Source organism: Protopterus annectens, chromosome 11.part0 (assembly GCF_019279795.1).
Source record: "Protopterus annectens isolate FY-2018-M chromosome 11.part0, PAN1.0, whole genome shotgun sequence".
In the NCBI taxonomy this organism is placed as follows: Eukaryota; Metazoa; Chordata; order Ceratodontiformes; family Protopteridae; genus Protopterus; species Protopterus annectens.
Window position 1 is genome coordinate 236,980,649 of NC_056745.1, and position 25,015 is coordinate 237,005,663.

A 25,015-nucleotide genomic window follows, 5' to 3' on the forward strand; every position below is an offset into this window, starting at 1 on the left:
GGCCACTCTGAGTCAGTTTCGCTCATGTACCATACAGGAGCACAGAACAAAGTAGAATAATGTAAATTGGCCTTCCCATAAGGAGCTGTTCCCCTAGCCTTAACTGGATCAATTGTTATATACCGTTAAAAGCTAAACTATGCGGAGAAAAACACAATCAACAAAGATATCAGGCTAGCCCTAGGACATACACACATTGGGGACAATGAGAGATCACTCACGTTAGTGTTTTCTACCCTATGTACAGTATTGTATCCATTTACAATTGTTTCCTCTCTCGCTCATTTGGTATGCATGTTTGAGCCAAAAAGACCTCTACAGACTTGTGCTTTTTCAGTCACATAACTTGGTGGCATAATAAACGTAGTCCAGCTTGTGTTGGCTTATATTCTACACACAGTAGTTGTGCTTCTTTGAATCATAGCTTACTCTACAGTTGTGACCCTAGTTCTTAATAGTGTTAAATTGACTCCTACGTTACTATCTGCTGATGTTTTTGTTTCTAAGCTAAATGTTCATACTCCCCACTAAAACCTGTTCTTATCTCCCTATTACCTTCAGATAACATAAATCCATCCTCAGGGTCTGTGCCCTTGTGGACACCAAGAACTCAACCAAAGGATTGCTGACTGCTCCTACTGTGCTACCTTTCCCCTAGCACAATTAAAGACCCACCCTACTCCCTTCTGTGACTTCAAACAGGAAGAAAGTATGTGCAGTTGAGGCCGCTTTCTAAACTTGTACACTGTTGTTTAATATTAGTAACTGACTAGTGCACGCTCCCTGCCAGAACAGCCAGCAGCCATATCCCTCATACTACTAAATTCCCCAGCCTTGCTCTTACCCCTGCACCTATAACTTTGCCTCCATCTAATTCAGATATCTCTCTTTTCCCTACCTTCACTTCTAAGGGCTCCCATCATAGCGACCACTGTTGTAATTGCATTCACTGGTCACTAGATGGCAGCTACCCCCCTTTATTAACACTATTGTATATCTCCTTCCCAAATAGACTTTATAGAACACTTCTCAGCCAAACCCAGGTTCTCATTTCCACTACATCCAAGTCCTATTCTCCCTGGACTACTCTACTACTTCAACTAACCACTCTCTTCTAGTGCTATACTCCCTCACTTACCTTCCTTTGGTGATTACTTTCCACTCCACTGATTGTCCCCTTCTATTACCTTACCTCTTTGGCTCTACCTGCTCCGTTCACCCTACGGGCTCACTCCTCTCCCCTACCTTACCCCCAAATCTCACCCACCCCAGCACCTCTACATTTATACTCCAGTAGCCACTCCCTCTACTCTAACTACCCAATCCAGTCTCCCCATCATTCCCCATACACTTACCCCTCCCACTATACACACTAGCAACAACCTACAACTCATACTCCAATCAAGTAACTCTACTCTGTAAACTAGCTAAACAATTCTTACTAAATCTACCTATACCCTAACTCGTCAACTCATCTTCACCTACTATAACTACTACAAACCCAAACCATGGCACCCAGTCCCCTACCACTTCTCACTCAAATAACACTATTGACAACCATCACTGTCCTATTTTGTCTGACCCAACCTACATTAGGAAACCACCCCCCATTTCACATTACCACATCCTTTTCTATTACATACCCATATTCCCTCATCTTTGTATCTCCCTCCCTCTACCCCCATCATAGTACTTTCCTATTCCCCTATCGATTCCTTTCTACCTGTGGTAACACCAAATCCTACTTTACCATTTTAACATCCACAAAACACTCCCAACACTCTACCACACCCCAAAGCTTCCAAACATCTCCTCAGTCACATTATCTCTGTTCTTCTCTCTGATGACATTCACCCAAACCCTGGTCCCCCTACCACACAAATTCTTAGAAAACAAAGCCATCCCTCCCATACCATAAGAAAAACCCTTCACTTCTCAACACTAAATGCTCAAAGTCTTTGTAATAAAATCCTATACCTTAATGCCTGGCCTCAATACAATAAACCAGACATTCTTTCCATCTCAGAAGCCTGGCTCAAACCCCACATAAAAGGCTCTGAATTAATACCACCAAACTACTGAATCCTATGCAGTGACAGAGTAAAAAAGAAAGGAGGTGGGGCAGCACTCCTATACTCTGCATCCCTGTTAGTCACTCATACCAAACCCTTCCCCACCTTTGGTAAGGCAGAAATTATACCAGCCCTACTTCATCTAAACAAGCAGAAACTCATATTCATTCTCCTCTCTATCTCCCCCTGGCGATAATGTCTCATGCCTTGAAAATATTCTGTCATGGGTCTCCTCCAACATTACTCATGAAACAATAATCCTAGATGATTGTAACATAAACTGGGCCACAATTCAATCACCCAATAACTTACTTAATATCAACCTCAATAATTTTACACAACTAATTAATATCATCACCAGACCCTCACAGACCCTTTCTACCGGAAGTATAATAGACTGGATACTTGTGTCACATCCTCATTATATCTCAGGTAGTGGCACTCTCCCAGACCTATTAGCTGACCATTTCCCTACCTTCGCCCATCGTCTTCCTTCTTCAATACAACAAACCCACAATTACATATCCTCTAGATGTCTAAAAAACTTTAACCCTGAAACGTTCATAAACACACATAAATAGACTAACTGGACACCATTAAAAATCCTAGCCCTAGACAATGCTCTATCCTATTGTAACTCCTCTTTCTTAGACCTACTCAACTCCCTAGCTCCCCTAAAGACTAAACGCATAAAAAGCAACCCTGTTCCCTGGTTAACTAAAAACACTTTAGCTACCAATAAGACTTCGAGATAAAGCACGGGCACGATACCTAAAACAAAGCCCCCCCCCCTTTACCATTAATCCCATCTCCACATCAGCCATAAAGAAACTCTTACTAAAACGTAAACCTGGCTCCAATGCCCCCGATGAAATCCCCTCCTCCTTCTTAAAACTTGCTGCTGATGTCATTTCCCTGCCTATCACCATACTAATAAATCGCTCTATCTTAGAAAGCCATGTCCCCCAACTTTGGAAGCAAGCCTTTATCATCCCTCTCCATAAAGGTGGCAAGAACAATGACATCCCAAATTTTCGCCTGTTGCTATTATGTCCCCTATCTCCAAACTACTTGAAAAGTGTGTCCACCAACAACTCTTACCCTACTTGATCAACAACCAGCTTCTTACCCCCACACAGCATGGCTTTAGACCAGGCCATAGTACCTTCACAGCCCTTTTCTCCTTCCTTGAAATAATCAACAAAGCCCGTGACTCTGGCCATATTGTATCCACTCTTTTCCTTGACCTCTCTAAGGCATTCAACACCATTTCCCACAACCTGCTTCTAACCAAGCTCTCTAAACTTAACATAAGCCCTGCCTTTACCCAGTGGTTCTCAAGGTACCTCACTAACAGGCAACAAGCAGTTAAATGGAAAAAAGCTACCTCACCCTTCCTTAATACGTCCACAGGTGTCCCCCAGGGATCTATTCTAGGCCCCCTACTGTGTAATATATTTATAAATGATTTCCATTATGCCATCCCTCATTCCAGCCTCGTAAAATACGCCGATGACTCTACAATGATTTGCCACTCCTCTTCCCTTACAACTCTTAATAGATTAACTCAAGCCGCTTTCTCTGCCACCAAATAGTGGATGCTCGATAACCATCTAGCCCTTAATGCTACCAAAACAAAACTCATGTTATTCTACACCTCCAAAACCTCTCCCCTAAACACACAACCCTTCATAATAACTAGCAAAAATAACACTACCCTAGAACTTGTCTCAGAAACCAAACTTCTTGGTGTTATTATCGATAATCAGCTAAAATTCGACAAACATCTGCAATCAAATATTAAAAAAACCCACCAAAAACCAGGTATGCTGTACCGCAACAAACGCTTTCTTTCACCCACTACCATGGTAACATTAGCCAACACATACCTTATCCCATCCCTCTTATATGGTGCATTCATCCCTACCAACCTACAAGCTTCCCTCAAATCAAACCTCTCAACCTGCTACAATAAGATATCCAAATTTTCAGCAGGACATAGAGCCGCTACACATCACTGCATTTCCCTTCACCAACTGAATTGGCTGGACCTACCAAACCTCCTCACATATACCCAACTCATTCAAGCGCATGAGCTCATACAAAACCCATCCCTTTGTCCCTCCCTTGCAAATACATTTCTAATGCACAAACCAGGAGGACTCTTAAGATTCAACTCCCAAAACCTAATTAAAATACACAAGCCAGCACGTCCAGCAGGGAATTAACTAATGTCCTTCTCTCTTGCTCGCCTCTGGAACTCTCTCCATCCCTCTATTCGCACCACCAATAGTCTCCCCCTGTTCAAAACCTCACTGCACTCCCACCTTGCTTCAAGATGGATATGTTCTTGCTCCCATCCCACCTAACACTGACTGTCCACACTTCTTAATTGTGTTTATACTCATTCACAACCTGTGTACTACTTACTACATTTGCTACGTTTTTGCCAAATATCTCAATGAATTCATTAACTATTACAAACCTATCCCAATTGTTAATACTATTGTGTATAAAAAAAAAAAAAAAAATATATATATATATATATATATATATATATATATATATATATATATATATATATATATTGTTTCTTAACATGTTAAGCAATGTGACTTATACCACGAACTGAACAAATTATTATGTACGTCTCAACTGAATTTTGTTATCTGAAAATGACCTATCCAAAATGTACTGTATACATTGTATAACTTTCTCTCTCTCTCTATATATATATATATATATATATATATATACACACATACATATATGTATACAGCTATGTATAACTGTCTTGTCTGAAATTTATTTCATGTATTTTGTTTCCTTTCATTGTATTTGTACTTCCTGTCATTATCTATTTGTATTTTTCTTTCTGGAGCTTTTCTCCCCAGGACTCCATTGAAAAAGGGCCCCAGTGGCCCAATGGACTATCCTGGCAAATGAACTACAAATAAATAAATAAATAAAAATAAATTGTGTAAAGAAGTACTGGAGAGAAAAAATATACCTATACCAAATGTAATAAATGTGCAGGGGAGTAGGTGTGTCATAAAATGCTGGAAACAATCCAGAACATGCTTTTGTGGAAAAGGTTATTTGATAAGTAGCTGTGATAAAAGAAAATGTTATATGTGTGTGGAAATGGGACAGGATGCAAAAATGTGAATTTAAATGTTATAAATGTAACACAATTGGACATTTATGGGTGGATTGTTAAAATGAAAATAAGAGTAAGGAAAAAGAAAGAAGAAAATGAACAAAGAAGGGATTTTAGAAGGTGTAGAAATAGAATACAAAATGAGGACGTAGAAGAAGGTTCTAAAATAAGTGATTAATAAGACATAAATTGAGAGGTAGTAAAGAAAAAAGAATTCTGTTGGCAAAAGACAGAAAAGTAAAATTTAAAGGGATAGTACAAAAGAAAAAAGAAAGGAAAGCAATGAAAATGAATTTAAACAGTTGAGGATTGGGGTTGGCATGATGGTTAAGATGTTTAACTCTCAAGACGCAAAGTACAATGTTTGAGTCTCACCTTCTGAAGGTAAATTGGCTAGAGTTAGTTTAATGTATTAAGGAACCCAGCCTAGCAATTAGCTATGAACTTATGAAACCATGACTCTAAGGAAAGGGGAAAATGAACATTTTACAGTGCTTTCTGTAAATGTGAATAGTATTAAGAATATAAATAGAAGAACAGGTATTTTGGAGTGGTGAAACACATGTGATGTTGATGGAATTATATTAGAAGACACAGGATTTTTAACAAATGAAGAAAGATTACAAAGAGAAACAATGAGGAGGAAAGATAATCTGGAATTTTGAGAGATGTTCTGAAATAGTCATATTCTGCAGAAATAAAGTAAAACTAATAGATGTAATTTTAGCAACAATGGGAATATTAACCATTGTAAATTTAAAATGGAAAAAACAAGTATATAGAATTATAATATATGCTTATACCGGTTGTAAAGAAAGGAAATGTTGCCTATTTCTTATTTCATCAGATTTTAGACTATGTAGAGATTAATATAAATATTGTAATATCAGGATGCTTTAATTGTGATTTAAGAAGCAAGTGTAAAAAGAAAGGAAGTGACAAGAAAAACGTTAGAAGTTATAAGATGTGATAAGTTAAAACTTTGGGACAAAAATATGCATAGAACTGAACTAGATTCTTTTATAGTATTAGAAGGTTTAGTTATAAGAGAAGGGGAGGCAGTTGAAACATGATTTTCTAATAATCTTGCAATATGGCTAGAGATGAAGGAAAACAAACCATTATATAAAAAATAGGCAAAAGAATAAAAAGGATAAATGAGAAAGAGTGGAATGAAGAAGGAACGAGATTAGTAATGCATTTATGGAAAGATCATATTACTGTAAGAACATTTTATAAAAATTGTTCTGAATGGCGAACAATATGTAAGGAAAAATATAACAAGTGTTTTTACAGTGGCAATATGATGTGAAAAAAGTAGGGGAAGTAAAGAACATATAATAATGCATTGGAAGATTTAAAACATAATGATTGAAAGCATTTTGGCAAAGAAAAATAATTATATGAAAGAAATAAAAAAAATGCAAGAATTGTTATATAAGCAGAGATATTTTAACAAGGAAAAAGAGGAGAAGTATTGAGTTACTTAAGCAGATTAGTAAAGGAAGATGCTAATGTGTCTAGTGGCTGGCCTCAGAAACAGTCAGAAATTACTTTTAGTGAATGCTAAAGAATATCATGAGAAGAGCCTTAAATCATTTAATGCAAGATGGAGTAGTGTATTAACCATTTAAAATGCTAAAATGTAATACATACAGTTTTTTTGCATCAGATTACCTATTTCTTCTAAGCAAGTCAATGTATTTTTTCTTGCAATTAAATGTCATCCATAAAGTTCTAACAGTTTTGTTTTTTGTTTAAGTGAATGCTGTTTGCTTCCATATAGAGTAGATTTTCTTGGTTCTCTTTTAGTTTCTTTCTACACTGATGGTCAGTCAATGAACCAATATTTATTGTGGAAATTAAATAAGAGCATTGTGCTGGAGTATTAGAAAGTGTTGCAAACAGAATACTGATGCAGACAAACCTTTTGTACACTGTATGTGGTGTGGTGCCAGGAACTACCATGACTAAAGGACTTGAATCCTGGTTGTTCATGACAGTGTACAACACACATTGTGGTTTCCTGAAATGTGCACAGGAGTGCATATGTGGTGTACTGGTATGCAGCACTGTCTACTATGTGCTCTGCTGCAGCAATGTGTACTTTGTGCTCTGGTGAGGCACTGTATACTGTATGTAGCAGTGCTCTGGATGGGGGGTGCAGTGTAGCATGACAGTGCTGCACAGTGCAGAAGTTACTAGCACCTTAGTAAGATATACTATGGCTTTCAAAGTAGTTATATATGGCAACTCAATAAGGTAGAATATACCTATATGAGTACCATCCCCTGGTGCATTGTGTTTTGCTGGTGAGCCTAGGACTGATTATTAAAATATGTTTCATTTCTTAGACACGATGGTGGAGCAATAGCCATTGCCATGATGTGATAGTGATGGGATTTGGTGCTGTGGCAGCATCACTGTGATAAAGGCATGTGGATAATTCTAATAGTAGATTTTAATCTGTTTATCAGATGAGGTTTTATGATAGCAAACTCACTGTGGTCTAACCTAGGACTTTGAGTTGCTATTTGCAGTACATTGAACACTTTATATTGATTAGGGAAATCCATTGCTGACAGGGATTTTCCATCAGTGCATTGCAGGTGTTAGGCTAGTTTATTTTTTTCACAGCCTTGATATGTTCAACATGATGCTGGGCACATATTAGCAGGGAAGAGGATAACTGAAATGAAAAGTGGAACACCATGTGAAGTCCCATAATTTACTCCATTTGATGTCAGCGGGTACTGCAGCCATGAATTTCCACGGTCGTATCCCTTTTTAACCAACTTTTGGAGTTGCTAAGGGTTTTGCTTCCCTACTGACTGCACGCCAATGTAAAACTAATATGTTAAAAATGTGATTTAGCTTAAATGAAGTAACCGTGCTTTAAGAAACTGAGCTAACAACAAGGTGACACTAAATTAACTATAGCTCATACATATACATAGGACGGCGCAATGGTAGAATTGTCACCGCACAGCAAGAGGTTCTCCAGTTCGATTCTCAGCTGGAGTGCCTTCTGTGTGGAGTCTGCATGTCATCCTTGCATTCTGTGGGTTTCCTCCGGGTGCTCCGGTTTCCTCCAGTGTTTCACAGATGTGTGTCTGGAGCATTTCTCCCCAGGCCTCTTCTGAAAATTAGCTTCATTACAAATTGGACTTTCCTAGTAAACAAATGTTAAATAAAGTAAATAAACTATTCACATTTCAGACGTCTAAACAGATTTGCGATATTCAATGACAATTTTACTTGGAGTGTTTAATCATTCATTCATTCTGTGATAGCTGTCTTATCATTTTTAGTGATGTGTATGAAGTGGAATCTTCCTTAGCATGGTTGTAGGGCAAAGAACCAGTGCTGAATAACACGAGTTAATCTCATAGGAGATATGCACATATTCAGTTATATACAATGTACATACTTACTGGCATTTTACAGTTTCTCTCATTAAATATTCAACTGAAATATGCAAGATTCAGTAGAAGATATTAAAAATAAATAAAAACAGAAATGTATTCAGTGTAGATCTGTTGTCCTCTGTGGAAGATGCATGTCATTGAGAAGTTTGTTTCTGTGTCCAAATACAGGTAATGAGAGCATTACCACAGCTGCAGAACAGTTCAGCATATGCTCACTGGATTATAAGAACTCTGAACTAAAGATACACAGTTTTGTATCTTGGGCAAGAATAATCAAATTGTATCTTTTATAATGTGAAGCAGTTTGACTTGGAAGGTAAAGGCATTGAGCTTTTAGTAATCTATAGCCACTACTCTTTGTTTCAAGTCCCATCTTCCCTGATGCTTGTGACTATAGGCAAAGATTTTGACCACACACAGAGCCTGGGTTAACTGATAAAATGCAAATGTAGCATTTTAAAGCAGCAGAGTATGAACACCTGATGGATGAAAAAGGAACGTTCAGAGTGATTGGTTCTACAACCATTCCCAGAAGGTCCTTCTTTGTGCTTGTTTATTTGACTTTACAAATTTACTGTTAAATTCCAAGCATAGGAGTAATGATCCATCAGGTAGTCATCTTGTACTGTTAAATTCCAAGCATAGGAGTAATGATCCATCAGGTAATCATCTTGTACTGTTAAATTCCAAGCATAGGAGTAATGATCCATCAGGTAATCATCTTGTACTGTTAAATTCCAAGCATAGGAGTAATGATCCATCAGGTAATCATCTTGTACTGTTAAATTCCAAGCATAGGAGTAATGATCCATCAGGTAATCATCTTGTACTGTTAAATTTCAAGCATAGGAGTAATGATCCATCAGGTAGTCATCTTGTACTGTTAAATTCCAAGCATAGGAGTAATGATCCATCAGGTAATCATCTTGTACTGTTAAATTCCAAGCATAGGAGTAATGATCCATCAGGTAATCATCTTGTACTGTTAAATTCCAAGCATAGGAGTAATGATCCATCAGGTAATCATCTTGTACTGTTAAATTCCAAGCATAGGAGTAATGATCCATCAGGTAATCATCTTGTACTGTTAAATTCCAAGCATAGGAGTAATGATCCATCAGGTAGTCATCTTGTACTGTTAAATTCCAAGCATAGGAGTAATGATCCATCAGGTAATCATATTTTACTGTTAAACCCACACGGCTATTATTACATGTACATTTAGCCTGTACTGTGAAATGCCCTGTAAAAGCCTCATAGATATGTACGTTTTGTAGGTCCTCGATGTTGTCTGTTAATGCCATGTACTAAAATATATGTGCTGAATTCAGAACATATTGATTTTTAATAGAAATAGCAAATCATATGCTTAAATTATTAAGGGTCAGAACAGTTTTACTTTGGAATATTCTAATGCATGGAATTCTTTGTTGACAGGAATACATTGCCAAGAAATTTTACATCATGCAGTCGCAGATTGGTTATGACATACTGGCAGAAGACACCATCACAGCTTTACTGCACAACAACAGAAAACTTTTGGAGAAACATATCACTGCAAAGGAAATTGAAACATTTGTTAATCTGCTGAGGCGGAATAGAGAACCAAGGTGTGATGTAATTTTATTGTTAGCAATGGTCCTATTGCTTTCTCCGGCTGTTTGTTTTCATTTTAAACAAATATCATTTAAATGGGTTTGATTTTAAATATCTTTTGTATCTTTCTAATTTAAAACCAGGGACATTGGTTTTAGTAAATTCCTAAGTTAGTCTGTCTGAATATTGGAAAATCTTGGAAATTTCACAACAATTGTCATTTCAGGCCTGAGCACTGATTCACCACAACCTGTACATACATTTACTACTTATAACATTGTCAGTAATATGCCACTGTGCTCTTTTATAAATTGGGAAGTCATGGATGCTGCACAACGATAACACATGAGGTGATGGGATTGTGAAGGAAAATGGCTTCTCCTCTGCAATTCTTGTCAGTTCTGTACCTATAGTCTTTTTAATTTTGCAAATATGTGAATGCAGTCGAAAATTGTAATGGAATTTGGACTTATGGTCAGGACATGCATAAAGCAGGTTAAGTTTCAGTTTGTCTTCACACTGTGATCCTCTACTATCTGCTAACAAAAGTGATTTCTTGGTAAAATTGGAGTACTGCCCACCATGGAGGACTTAGTCAACTCAAGACCTTTATGTCTAAGAAGAAGAATAAAAATAAAAGATGGAAAATGGATATGTATTCCCTACTCATATTGGTTGCATCAGATGGAGCTTCAGATAAAACTCCCAGGAAAACAAAGGCCTACAAAACTGCTTACCTGTTAATGTGCAAGTAAAAGATACAAAATTCAACTATCTCCTTTCAGAAATTCAAAAGATGAGTGGGTCAGTGTTGGAGTATATGGCTGTTACAGATTCTAAAATTAACTCATTCACTCCAGTGGGGTTCAGGAAGTTTGCACTGTTACTTCCCTTGGGCGGAGCGTAAGCCTTTTGCCAGAATTAAGTTATGTCCTCACATTTCAAACAAATGTTCATATCTCTGGAACCATAGGAGTTATGAAAGAAGTATAAAAGGCAAACTCTTCATCACAAACTATTTTTATAGTGGTAGTATTCTTTAGGTTCTAGGTCTTAAACCAAATTTTATAAGTCACAGTAAATGCAGTAACTATTACATTTGTAATATTTTGTAAACAACTTGCAATATCTCAGCAACCACTCAAGTTACACGCATACTGTCAGCACATTTTATTCATCTAGCCGTGAGCTTTCATATGAGGCTAAAGAGTTCTGTCTGTTACTTGGTTGTTCAGATATTTAGAAAAATGTGAAAATTATATCTGTGCAAATTAATATCATAAAAACAGCAGTTAATATCTATTTATCTGCATTAGAGAGAGGTCATATATTAATGCAGTTGAGTTTACCATTGTGTAAGCTTTAAGATGAAATCTTTTAAAATGTTATACGTAGCAAGGTTTTGGAATTATTGATGCAAATATGAACAAGCAATATTTGATGTCTAGAGGCGTCAGTAGGAGGTAAGTACATGTGCGCTTGAAGGCGTCACTCGGATCTAATGAGTTTTAAAGATATTGCACAGACACTTATCCTGCATTCAGATAATCTTTCCAAAGTTAGCAAGGAACTGCTGATTGCAGAATGGAATATTATACCTGGAATGTAAAATTATTGATCTGATAGACAAGAATTGCTGGAAAAATCCAATAGCTTAACGGAATTCCTGTGATAGAGGAGAAGAGTGACTGTAGGGTATGTGCAGGATCCGTTATTGGAAAGGATAGGTGTTCTGTAAGAGTGGTTGTCCCTGGAGCAGTCACACTTGATTGATTGTTTCTGCAGCCTCCAAGCTTAGCTTGCCAAGACCCATTATTTTCAGAATTAACCCTTATTCAGTTAAGGAGGAAGTCCTTTTGAAAATTTGGGCCTCAGGTGGGAAGTGGCTGGTGAAGCACTCTCGCATTCATGTTGAAAATAATTATTCCCAAGAAAAATGGGTTGAGGGACCAGCTTTCAGGGCAGCAATAAAACTGTGTCACATGGAAAAATGCTGTTTTAGATTACTAAACCTGCATGAGTTTAAGAATTGGTTCACCGGAGACTCTAACCCTTTTGTTTCATGAAGCAAAGTGTGTTCAAAGTTGGCTCAATGTTGTACAGCCCCTTCTATAAGCAGATCTAGTAGTCAGTTTCTCCCTAGTTAATACTTCACCTAGCAAGTCCAACTATTAAGAGGTGGAACCTTTTCCACTTTTTAGGAGGAGGTTCATAGGTAGGTACTAGGCTGTCGGCCCAAGGGCCTATGTAAGCCTAGCCAGCAAGGTTCCATAGCTTACGCCACCCAAGAAAGTTATTTTCCTGTGCCACTGTTGAGCAGAGACACAGAAGTGATCCCCAGGGTGTATTTCCTATTTCCCATCCACTCATCAAGATTTTTCTTGAAGAGTGCTAATGAAGAACTTTGCTTGACATAGATGGGTAGCTTGTTCCAGAGTATAGGAATTCTCTGGGACAGGAATCTATCCTTCCAGCGTGTCCTGTTTATTGTGGTGACAAGGTTTAGGTCCCTAGAGCATGTAGCTCGGAGGGATTGGGATTTCTTTAGGTGTAGCATGTCCAACAGCTCTGGGTTTGACATAGCTTTATATGTTAGGCACAGATCACCTCGGAGTAGGCAATATGCTACGGAGTAAAGCTGGAGTTTTTTGAGGTGGTCAGTGTAGGGCATTTGTTTGAGGCCAGTAATCCTCTTTGTGAGGTACTTCTGTGGCCTTTCCAGCTGCTGCAGATGTCTTGTGAGGTACATTCCAAAAGGGGCATTGTACTCTATAATGGGTCTAATGTGTGATGAGTAGAGGGGAACAATGACCTCTTTTTTCTGGATGAGAACCCTTTTATAATGATGTGTGCCATGTAGAAGGACTTCCTGACTACTGTGGCGATGTGACTATGGCGATGTGACTATCAAAGGAAAGACTACTGTCCACCTGGGTCCCAAGGTCTCTTATCATGCATTCGGTGTTAAGTAGATTGCTGCCTCTGTGGTAGTTCATGGGTACAGAGTTTTTACCAAAGGGTAATCAACTGTCATTGAGCAGCCCTAGCCATTATTACTACAACTACTGAATTCGTTCAAACCATGGAGCAGGACCCGTAGCCATTATTACTACAACTACCACATTTGTTCAAACCATGAAGCAGGACCCTTAGCCATTACTACTACAACTACTGCATTTGTTCAAACCATGGAGCAGGACCCCTAGCCATTATTACTACAACTACCGCATTTGTTCAAACCATGGAGCAGGACTAGTATTACTGTACATCAGTGCTGGTTTTTTTTTTTTTTTTTTGAACTGGGACAAATGAGTTATAGATGTCTGTTTTTAACGGTTTTTTTTCATTTTTCAGGGGCATAACTAATGTCATGTACAGCTGAAAGAATCAGTTGTATTTTTCTGTACAAGAATAGTATTATGTACCCTTTTCTGTTTCCATTTAATATCATCCCTACTTATTTTGAGCCAGTGGAGGGCATAGCAGGCAGAATGAGAGTATTGCATGATATCCTACAATGGTATGTAATGCAGTAATGGGCATGCCGCCATATCCTAGGATTTGTCACAGGGCTATTATTAGCTATGGTCTAAGGGAAACTTCTTGTAAGACAATTCAACAAAGAAATATCTGGATCTGTCACAAGGAGATTCTCCTATCTTTATGTTTTAGAAGGTTCATAAAGTTTGTGTTACTTGTGTTTTAGACATTACAGAAGATAAAGCCTTTATTTTTGTTGTTTGTTGTTACTCACAGTAGGTATCATGTCCCATGGATAGCAATTTGCTGTTGACAATAGTATTTATGGATGTGGGGTCCATGACTGAATCAAGAAGTTGTAAAATAAGTCATGATTTTTCTGTTTAATGTGTGAGCAGAGAATCCACTTAAGGATTTATTTATTAATTTAGTTCTTAGATGATGTATAGCTCTAGTCATTCACTTCTGTATCATTTCACTGTTGATGGATAGTATCAGAATGAAAGGATGCTGGGGTGTGGTAGGGGGAGGTTGTAATCGACCTAGTGAAAAAGATATCTAAGCGAGGAATAACTTCTGTCTCACAATAATTTCAATTTCCAGGCTGTGAAGCCTGTGGTTTTAAAGACTCACTTTAGTGTATTTATCACCTCTGAGCCCAACCTGTTTTCCAAATTGCAGACTTTGAGCAGTAGCCTAAAGTAGTTTTCCAGTCCTCCCACCCACTATCTGAGATAGCATTATATCCTTCCAAAAAAGTGAGTATCCACCTTTCAACATCACCAAACCCACTTTAAACCTAACAACTTTAACATAGTTTTCCAAGTCTGGGAATACTAAACTCCCCAAATCCCATGGAAAAGCCAGTATCTGAAATCCCACTCTATATACAGACTTAGCCCAATTTGCTGTTATCTCTTTGGATGTAAGTAGCGTATTCATATATAGGGCATAAAAGTATACCATCTGGTTGAGGCCCAAGGGACTTGGAAAATCTGGCACCAAAAGTTCTGAAGGCACATAACTTATCCCGATTCTCTCGGTCTTATTTTTATTAATCTTGTATCTTGAAAGTGTGCCAAACTGCTGTAAAGTCATTTCGATACAAGGAAAGCTTAAATTCTCTTCCTGACAACCTATGTCTAGAAATAGGAAAAGCATAAATTTTAAATGCTAGAAGACCCAAGTAAATAGCAAATGGCAAAGGTGACAGACACCTTTGCTGAGTACTTCTCAACCAGTGAAGAAAAGACTGTGGAAACCCCAAGTGGAACAATATATTAAATAGAAACTTCCAGTCCCACCCTGCTAAATGCTTTCTTTGTATCCATACTAGCAGACCATAGTGTGGCTTTAGTTTTGACTGCATCCCCTAACAAGAGAACAGTCTTCAAAATATTATCATGTGTAGTTCTTGGCAGAATAAAGCCTCTCTGGTCCTGATGAATGAAGGAAATCATATAATCGGTCAACAGGTGGGCCAGAATGGCCATGAAAAGTTTATAAACATGGTTCAGTACTGATATCAGCCTGTAAGAGGCAAAGCTCCTTACCAAGCTTTAAAAAATAACTGAAATAATGGCTTCCTTCCATGAGTTAGGCAGGGTCCTAGTGTTCAGTAAGATAAAAATGCACATTATGTTTACGACATTCCTGGGATTCATCAGGAAAACATTGGAGAAGAAGAATGTCAGTATTGAGACCGCATAATGGGGAATTGGGTAATCTCACAGGATAGACTTAACGCTACATATGATTTAGATGATTCACTGGAACCCTATTGCCAGAGACTGGCGAAGTGCACAGAATTTAGTATGTATTGAGCGTATGGACTACTCTAGACTGATTACCAGTGTCTTTGCCTACAGGATGAGTGGGAAGTCAGAATAAAGGTATCATTGGTGTGGCATATAATATATTCATGTGGGAAGTCAGAATAAAGGTATCATTGGTGTGGCATATAATATATTCATTGGGAGATTTGTAGTGGTTTCATAGAGTCACAAGAATCAGTAGGAGAGAAAGCTTGTTCTACCAGTAAATAATGAATAGTGGAACTACCTTCTTAGTGTACCAAAATACACCAGAAAAGCCAGGAAGCTTTCCTTCTTTTGAATGGTATTTTTTTCTTTTACAAGTAGTTTTTATGCCCTAGCCTGGCTGTCATATTTCCATTTTTGGGGATGTAATAAAAATCCAGTCAGGGACTTGTCCAGTCTATTCTGGGAGTTGGGAGTGTCAGTATTTAGCCTCTTTTAAAATGGAAGTTCAGGAGGCCCTATGCACTTTTACTAGGGCAGCATGTGATATTGACACCATCTTTTGTCTTGGCTTTTACAGGAATAACCAGCAAAGCAAGGGAGAATTACCAGCTGCAAACTTACTTTGCTAGTTGGCAAAAATAGCATATCACAAAAAAATAAAAAAAAAAAATAATGAGAGAACTGCCTTCCCTCTCTTTCAGCCTTCAGAAGTACTTTTGAGGGAACTTGATGTCTTAGAAAACCAATTGTTTTTCAATTACTTCACTTAGTATACCAACAGAAGTAGGGTTGCCACCTTTTCAAATGCCCAAAGTGGGACATTTTTGGTACAAACGCCAGATTTTTGTAGTAACAAACACACACACAGCAGACAGTACACAAGACAGAACTTCACTTTTGCCTAAATAAAAAAGCTTAGTCTTTTAGTATTTTAGTTGCTTACCTGTTTTATATAAACAGTTTCTGATACAGAATAACTGTTTTCCAACAGAAGTAGAATTTATTTGATAAATGTTTATTAAGAGAGATTGTGATATAAGTTTCTTACGCTATAAATATGAGGTTTGCCACAAGCTAGCAATGATGGCCTCAGTCTAGAGAGGGTATGATGTGAATGCCTGATCAGGGCTTTATAAATATGTAAAGGGGTTAGAGGAATGGCTTAGGGATTTTGTCAACTAGTGGATAGTTAAAATTCTTTATATTTGTTTTATTGTCATCTAGTTCTATACGTAGCTGCACCTGACTGTTAAGATGTCATGAAAACTGGCTGATACCCCCTTTGTCTTGTTTGCTATGTACACTTGGTGACCAATTTTGTTGTTTAATTGTTAATATGAATAAAGATGTTTCACAAAAAAGAAAGAAAAGACAGGTGTAATTAAATCAAGATAAGGACCAGAATTATATTTAATAGTATCTTGGATAAAATTCCCAGATTTCATCTCATGAAAACAGAATTTCAAAATGTTCTTTGTATTTAAGATAATCAAGTCATGCTCCCTCCATTAGGTAGCTGTGTAGTATTTTACAGCTTTTGTCCAATGGAGTAAATAATATAATTCTTAATGATAGTAGAATGCTTGTTTAATTTCACAATTACCCTTCTCACTAAACAGACTATTCATTTTGTTTCTTTTAGAACCAGATGTACAGTAAAAATGAGCCAAATTAAAGAGTGTGCAAGTCTGAACAAATTCTTTCCTGAAAACAACAGATCTTTTCACAAGATGTTATGAATTTTGCATTACATTACACTTTGTCAGGAAGCAATAATTAGTCTATCTCGTCTGCTGTTTCAAGTGCCTTAACATTCTGCCTCCCCTCAAACACCATTTCCTCTCACCCTTTTCCACGTGTTACATGTCCTCATGAATGACACTGTGAATTCTTTCTACATCTCCTATTGCAGCAGTTAATTCCATAGCTCTGCACCCCCCTCTGTGAAAAAAAAAAACTTTTGGAGGTGTGTGGAATAGTTTGTCCCTACAATCTGCTTCCTGTGCCCTCTCCTGCCCCTTCTGACTTTTTGCTCAAGGAATATCTCCAAGTATGCCAGATGATTTTGTTCATGTGCATGTCCATGTGCAACTGTTTTAAAGACCTAAACCAGATTGAGTAGACAGGATTTACCTTTCACAAAACCAGACTGACTGGAGTCAAAGTATTCTTGGTAACCTGTATCATTATTTCTAAACTGATCTTGATGCATTGTATAACTTTACAAACCGTACCTTTGGTTCCCCTGATCTGTGGTGTAACACTGCTACTATTGCAGATCTCTAGGTCTCTGGTACTTAGCAGCTGGAGAGGCCAAGGCTAACTAGGTTCATGAGGAGATTGCGCAGAAGTCTGTTTTATGCTGACTGGAAGAAAACCAGCTATGTTGTCAGGGTCCATATTACCAATGTTTGTCATTTTGGCTACTGCTGATAGGATCGGCCTAAAATGTTTATGGAGGGAAGGGTAGTTTGAGGGCTAGAGACTGAGAATGCATGAATTGCATGAGCATGATGAAACCAGAGCTGAATTTGTCCACTCAGTCACCGGTGATGACCTTTGGGTAAGAATAAGCAGCACCATTAGATAACAGCTCACTGCAGAGCTGAGCGCTACGTCTGAGTGTCCTAATATAGTTAAAATGACCTTGTGATTGTCCTTGAAATAGATGGCAATTTTTATTTCTTAGTTTGTTCTACAGTTTCTAATAGTACAGTTGACATTTTTAATGACGACTTTTATATACTTTTCATGATGGAAGGAAAGGAGTTTATTATAGATAGCAATTTTTTCCTGTTATAAATTTTATGTGAGAGTTCTTCCATAAAGCTGTATTTTTTGAAATTCCTGCAATATTCGTGATGGATAGGGACAGACATAAGTAAAACTGTCATGAATATGTAGCAGGTAATGTTGCAAGCTGTTCAGCATTGTCAGATACTGGGGGACACTTCTGAATTTCTCTAGGTTACCCATAAATGAGAAAAGGTTGGTTCTAGAGTAGTCTTTGAGTACAGTGGGTATTGTAAGCATGGTGAAATATATTCTAAGGGAGAACGTAATGATCTGTTAGTCAGACTTTATCAGGGGAGGTAGTGCATGGTGTAGCAGACTGGGGCAATATTTCTAAGAATAATGTCAAGACGATTTGCACCTGTAGTAGGTGATGGAGAGCAGTTAGAACCAGGAATTTGGTGTTAAAAAGCTTAGGAATCATGCTGCATATTTGTTATTGGTTTTATAGCTTTGCCAGTTGATGAACAAGTAATTAATCACTTCAGATAGTTACATATCCTGACTGGTAGGGGTCATTGGTGGAGACCTGTAATTAGAAATGATGTGGTAGCTGGTGTTGTTTAATATCACCAGGATTTCCAGGAGTTCTAGGTTGGTGTCATGTATTTGGCATGAGGTGATGGGATTGTGAATGAATATGGCTGCTAATCTGCATTTCTTGAGAGGTCTGAACAAGTAATAGGTGCTGAACCTTTGGTATAGAGAGAGTCATACCAGTACATTGAAACTGCATTTTAGTAACTAGACATACTTGTGTGCATCTGATGGTCTATTTAGACTGCTAAGCATTGAGCAGTGTTTCCTTAATGTAAACAGGATTCGATTTTGCTATGCTGGTATTTCCAGCAGATGAACTCTTCCTAAAAAGGTATTATAGGATTAGAAAATGTTATAACCAATGTGTAGAAGTCCAGAAGAGAAAGTTGCAAGCCATCTTTGATGAGGCAGCAGACTGACCTGTCAGCAATCACCTTCCATACTGACATTTTGGATGTCTCCTTGGAATGATACCAGTTAACACTTTGTTGCTAAAGTCGATTATTTTATCTTTGCATTTTTGGAAATGACAAGATACTGCACAAGGCAAGACTTTCCTTCCTTAAATTCACATACGGAGAGCTCAGTTTTGAGACTTTCCTTCCTTAAATTCACGTACGGAGAGCTCAGTTTTGCCCCCCTCTGCATCGTCTGTACAGTAGAGCATCTAATGTTGTTCCCCTTTTTGTGGGAAACCACAAGATCATGTTCATATCTGGTGACAATGGTGAGATCTAAGGGTCCTTGTTACATCAGAAATCCTGGGTCCTGAGAGACGGTTGTCAATATGTTCTTGTCCAGCCTGGTGAGAGGAACACCTGTGTCCCTGACTGTAAAGTCACCTATAACTAGAACATTGCCACATGTGTCTACAGCTTTTGTAGACATTATGTATTATGGTTTTAGGCCAGGGTGGGTAGAGAGGGTGTAGGTGTAAGTGCAGTAATAAAACTGTCCCCATGTGGCTGTGGTTTAGCAGTATTGTATGTAGGAGGCTTTGGCAGTGATTATGTTACAATCTCAGCAAATGTTAGCTTAGTGTTGGGTTGTTTTGTGATGGTGGAGTGTTGTTCACTGAATCATGCAAGCACTGAGAGATTTGCTTCAAGATTGAGTTAATAATTTCTTCTCTCTGCTTCAAGATTGAGTTAATAATTACTTCTCTCACAGATATTTTTGGTGTTTGAAAAGAAAAAAGGTTGTCACTAGATATGAGGCAGTTGCTATACTACCGCTGAGTCCCAAGAGCAAATATGGCCACTTAATGGGCTAGAGCTGACTGTAGTCCCACAGTTACAGTGATGGATAAGTGGACTTCTCTTATAAGTTCATAGGTCTGTACTAGGCAAGCTGTTCTTGTGGGTCATCTTAAGCTTGGCCAATTACCCCATTAGTTCAAATTACCTTACTGTGTTCTAAGATCTATATCTATATACTACATGTTGGGGCTGTGATTAGCTCTGGGTGAGATACATGCTTCTAGGAAATACCACAGAGTATTTATAGGGGCCTTATTGTAGGAAAGATCATTTGGTGCTTACCCCTGTCCGTATGTGGAACAAGGGGCAGTCCTAAAGTAAATTTGCTCATCCTATCCACAGATCCAAGTTACGCTTGAATATGGACAAGGATGAACTTTGCGTTACATGAATAGGGAGTCTGTTCTAGAGTAGTGGTAACCCCTGAGAGATGTATGTGTTTCTCTGGACCGTTCTGTTTAAGTTGCAGAAAAGGTTCAGATCCATGAAATAAGTATTTTTTATACCATTTGACTTGTGGATGTGCATTAGGTCCATTAGTAGTAAGTCAGAGGATGCCTTATAAGCCAGACACAGATACCCTGTTAGTGGGTTGTACAATACTAAGTACATTGATAGTGTTTTGAGGCAGTCCACTTAGGACATGCATTTTAGGTTCTATACTTTCTTTATGAGGAACCTGTTTAGGCATTCGAGTTTTTGATTATGCCTAATGAGATACATACCAGTGGAGATGTTATATTCAATGACTGGCCTGATGAAAGCAGAGTAAAGGTGGACAGTGACATCCCTGGACTTGGAAGCTATCCCTTTACTTATAAGCTGTGTAGGATAAAAGGAGTTTCTTACTAGTGTAGACATATGTCGATGGAATGTTAGGTCACTGTCAACATATTGGTTCCAAATCCCAAACTACAGAGTCAAATCTTAAGGGCATATTATCAATGTGGTAAGTTCCCAGGGTGGTAGATTTCACAAAGGATACAGTAACATACTTCTTGACATTTCGTTTTTAGTACATTGTTCTGGCACCAGTTATTTTTTTGGGACAAGCCTTCCGGCAGAATGTCTACATCATTTGGGGATGCAATTACTGCTCCTGACTTGCAGTCATCTGCAAACTTGGTCAGCCAGAGAACATTAGTGTTTAGCATTACTTAGAAAAGTAAATGCCAAGCAGGAGTGGACCCAACACCATGTTCAGTGGGAGTCAACTGATGAATGGTCTATTTGTGGAGGTAGCTTACTCAGTCTTGACCTCCTGAGTCCTATTTCTGAGTCAGTTGGTAATCCAGCAAGTGACACAGGGGTTTATTCCTAGTAGAGTAAGTTTTGCCACTATGCCTGAGTAAGTTTTTGTGTCAAAAGCTTTGTCAGTTCTAGGTAGGCAAGGTGACCTTTCCTAAGAAGGCCACTAGGCTGAGTAAGCAAGAATGTCTTTGACAAATCAAACTGAGATGAGGTCCAGTGTTTTGAGGTCTCCTACATCCTTTTTGATTAATTCCATGATAGGTCTTTCCATGACCTTACAAATGAGGCTGGTGCTGCTTATGAGTTGGTAATTACTTGGGTCAGTGGACAGCCCTCTGTTGTGCAGGAGAATGACCCTTGTGGTCTTCAGTTTGTTTGGTACAAAGCCTGTGTGGAGGCTGAGGTTTTATACCACTGTTAAAGCCTATTTAAGATACATCGTGTAATATTGTCAGGGCCCAATGGTGCAGGATTCCTGGCTTTTGACAGCAATGTCAGGACTTGATCCTGTGTGAAAGCTGGTAGTATATCAGTTACTGGAATTTCTTGTGAGATAATAGAGGATAAAAGAGGGGTGAAGCTGGAGCTGAATTTGTCAGCCAGTAGGTTTGTTATGTCTGTTCAGCACATTTCTGCATAGAGCTCTTCAGGTTTCAAGCAAAGCTAAAGAAGGCCTTATGGTTGTCCTTTGCTTAGGTGATTATTTTTCCCTCAGACTTGGCTTTGGTGGTTTTAATTAAACTCCTGAGTTGCTCATTTATTTTAATAATGGTGAAGCTATCCTGCTGTGAGTTACTGTGCTAAGTTTTGCTATAATTCTGTTCCTTTAGTTGTACAGCGTGTTAATGTTGGGGTTCCACCAGGAAGGTTTGCTTTTGGGATTCGCTCAATTGTTGTCACAGTGTACAGATGTTTCTGTGCATTTGTTGATATGCTGGTGCAAGTTAGAGGTGTAAGATTCTGCGTACTCAGTTGAGTTTACCTGGCGGGGGTTTGTGTGGAAATTGCCAGGGTATCTCTTTGAAATACAAAATCTGCCTTGGAGAAAATTTTAAAGATTGTAGGGGCTGCTCAGATCACAGGTTTCAATTGTACTGTAAGGGATATAGTTTTATGGTCTGACCGGACAAGTGAGGATGGATATGCAAGGGCTGGAGTATGACTCACCCATATTAATGAGGACAAGGTCAGGGATGTTGTTCCCTTAGTGGGTCCTGTTACTAGTTGTTCTACAGCATTTACAGTAACAAATTCTAGGAATGTCTGTGTTTAACTAGTGGTAGTGTAGGTTGCCTAGTCTGTAGTTAGATAGGTAGTTAATTCACCAAGGAAAATAGTATTGGGTTTAATGCTGAATGACTGGAAAATAGGTGCTGTGGCTATCTTGAGTCATAGCTGGAGTTCAGCAACTGGCTATAGTGTGGTGAGCGACTTTACTGTTAAAGAGTTGGACATGAAGGGTTTTTAATGCATCATGCTGCTTATCTAGCCTAGATGTAAGGCTGTTTTGGGTTAACATTGAGAATAAACCCACCTTTTTTTGTCTCCTGCATAGTGGCTGGTATAAATGTGTAGAATGCATTACAGGCCTGCACAGACAGAGTAGTCTCTGCCAATGTAACCCATGTGTCAGTCACCAGATGTCTACATCCTCCAAGGCAAGGATGGCCTGTAGGAAGTAGAGTTTTATGTTTAGGCTCATATCATTGATCAGTAATACCTTTATATTGCCCTTTGCTCACACAGTTATATTGGTAGGTATATCTGGCTGCCATTGCCTAAGAAGGCAATTATGGGGGGGTGAAGAATGTCTTGGTATTAGATAACATAGATGGGACAGACCATTCCTGCTGAAGAAGCATCTGTCTTATGTCCTCCCATGCTGACAAATATTGTACCCCTTTGAACTACACCAAAAGCTAAGCCAGTTATTGAAGCAGATTATTTTTGCTCATGTTGCAACCTCACCCTTGGAGAAGGTCGAATGCTGCTCAATGCTAGTCTCACACATGCTTGGAACACACAGTCCAAGCACTCCTGCATGTGTCTCTTCCTTTAGTTCAGGGAGATAAATCTCAACATCCACGTGTATTATGACAGAGTATATACTGGTATATGCTGGTCAAGGACTTGACAAAAGACAAGCAACTGACCATTGCTCTTTCCTTGCTCATCCAGGTGAGAGGTACATCTGTGCATCTTACAGTGGGTAGATGTCTGCCTTATGCGCATAGCATTTAACAGTTTGGAACTTCTAATACTATATGAGGTGGCAGAATTTGCAATCTGAGTGTGTTGTTGAGGATGTTTAATGCCTATGTTACTTCTTGGAGGACTTTGTGGTTTAGGCAAACTGGTCTATAACCACAGCATATGGTGAATTATGTGTTGTATGAGTATCATGGTGAGTTGTGTTGCTTGTTGTAATGCTGATGATGCTGATGTCTTGGTTGCTTGTGTGAGTTTTTCCTCCAAAGATATTGCATAAGTACATTTCTCACTCACTTCATTATGCTGTTTGAGCAATAGGTGATTTCCAGATAGCATGAGCCAATTCTTAACATTGTCTCAGCATTAACGCCTATATAAATGAAAGAAGGTGGTGAGGGTTGTGGTCAGAGTAGGAAAACGAAGGATGAGCAAGGAACACTTACTGTTAAAGGTCATATGGTATGTTAACAGTATACACACTGTAGCATACTCTGAAATGCCCACTATACAACACTGTGACTTATTCACTGTGCCTCACTGGAGCATTTACACACACTACCACACTCTGAATTTCCCAACTGTGCCACGCTGTTAGAAAACTCAGACAGCAAATAAGATTTGTTAGCTGGGTACTAAACAACAGCACTATTCTGCAATTACAATGTAACTTTAGTGAAGTACTTAATGTTAACATTCTTAGGATACTTATACAATATGCCACATTCTAAGTTACACACTATACCACACTGGAAAAATCAGATAGTAGGGATAGCCACCATCAGCAATGATGTGTCAGCAATAATATTCAGTAGAAGGATGAACAAAACAAGGAAATAGTGGATTAGCAAGTTGTTTCTAGTTGCTAGTGTGATGCCCGTGCACTGGCTCAGCAATCAAGGAGCCTCAGTCCTCACCACTAACACCAATGAGGAGTGTCCACATTGGGAAGGATAACAAATACACACACACAGTAAAGTACAATTTCCCTTAAGAGCACACGGAGATCACAGTCAGTCTGGGACTGGTAGTTCCCTTTCTCAAAAGATCCCCAGTAAGACTCCCCACTGGCACAGCTATAGGGTCCAGATCTCAGTGTAATGGGCAAGCTAAAACCTCCAGCACCCTCTCTGTCCAACCAGTGCTTCATGCCCCTGCCCACGTAGCTGACAAATGCACACTTCGAGATATGAGTTATATACAAACACACAGACACTCTTGGAGAAGGTTGGCACAAAGGGTGTTCAATTATTACTGTGCATTATTATTATCCAAATGGTAAGTGTGACTGAACAGCAAAGCTTATTGGAGTGACTTGGACAGTATCACTATATACATGCAATGTACTCAGGAGCTTAAATTATCTCTACACAAAATACCCTCAGTTGGAAGGTTTAAAAATATTTAATGATAAATAATAAAAACACAAGGCAATACTTCTTACTACACAGTGCTAGTCAAGAGT

General features: G+C 38.5%; 1 protein-coding gene across 2 annotated transcripts in view; it reads left to right on the forward strand.

Annotated features, from left to right (window-relative positions):
• Positions 1-25,015, forward strand: part of ITPR2 (inositol 1,4,5-trisphosphate receptor type 2) — a 2,416,542-nt gene that overhangs the window by 1,099,650 nt on the left and 1,291,877 nt on the right. For both annotated transcript variants that reach the window (XM_044087657.1, XM_044087658.1), the window contains exon 16: positions 10,098-10,270. In XM_044087657.1, coding sequence (XP_043943592.1) covers positions 10,098-10,270 — 173 coding nt within the window. The remainder of the gene's footprint in view (positions 1-10,097; positions 10,271-25,015) is intronic.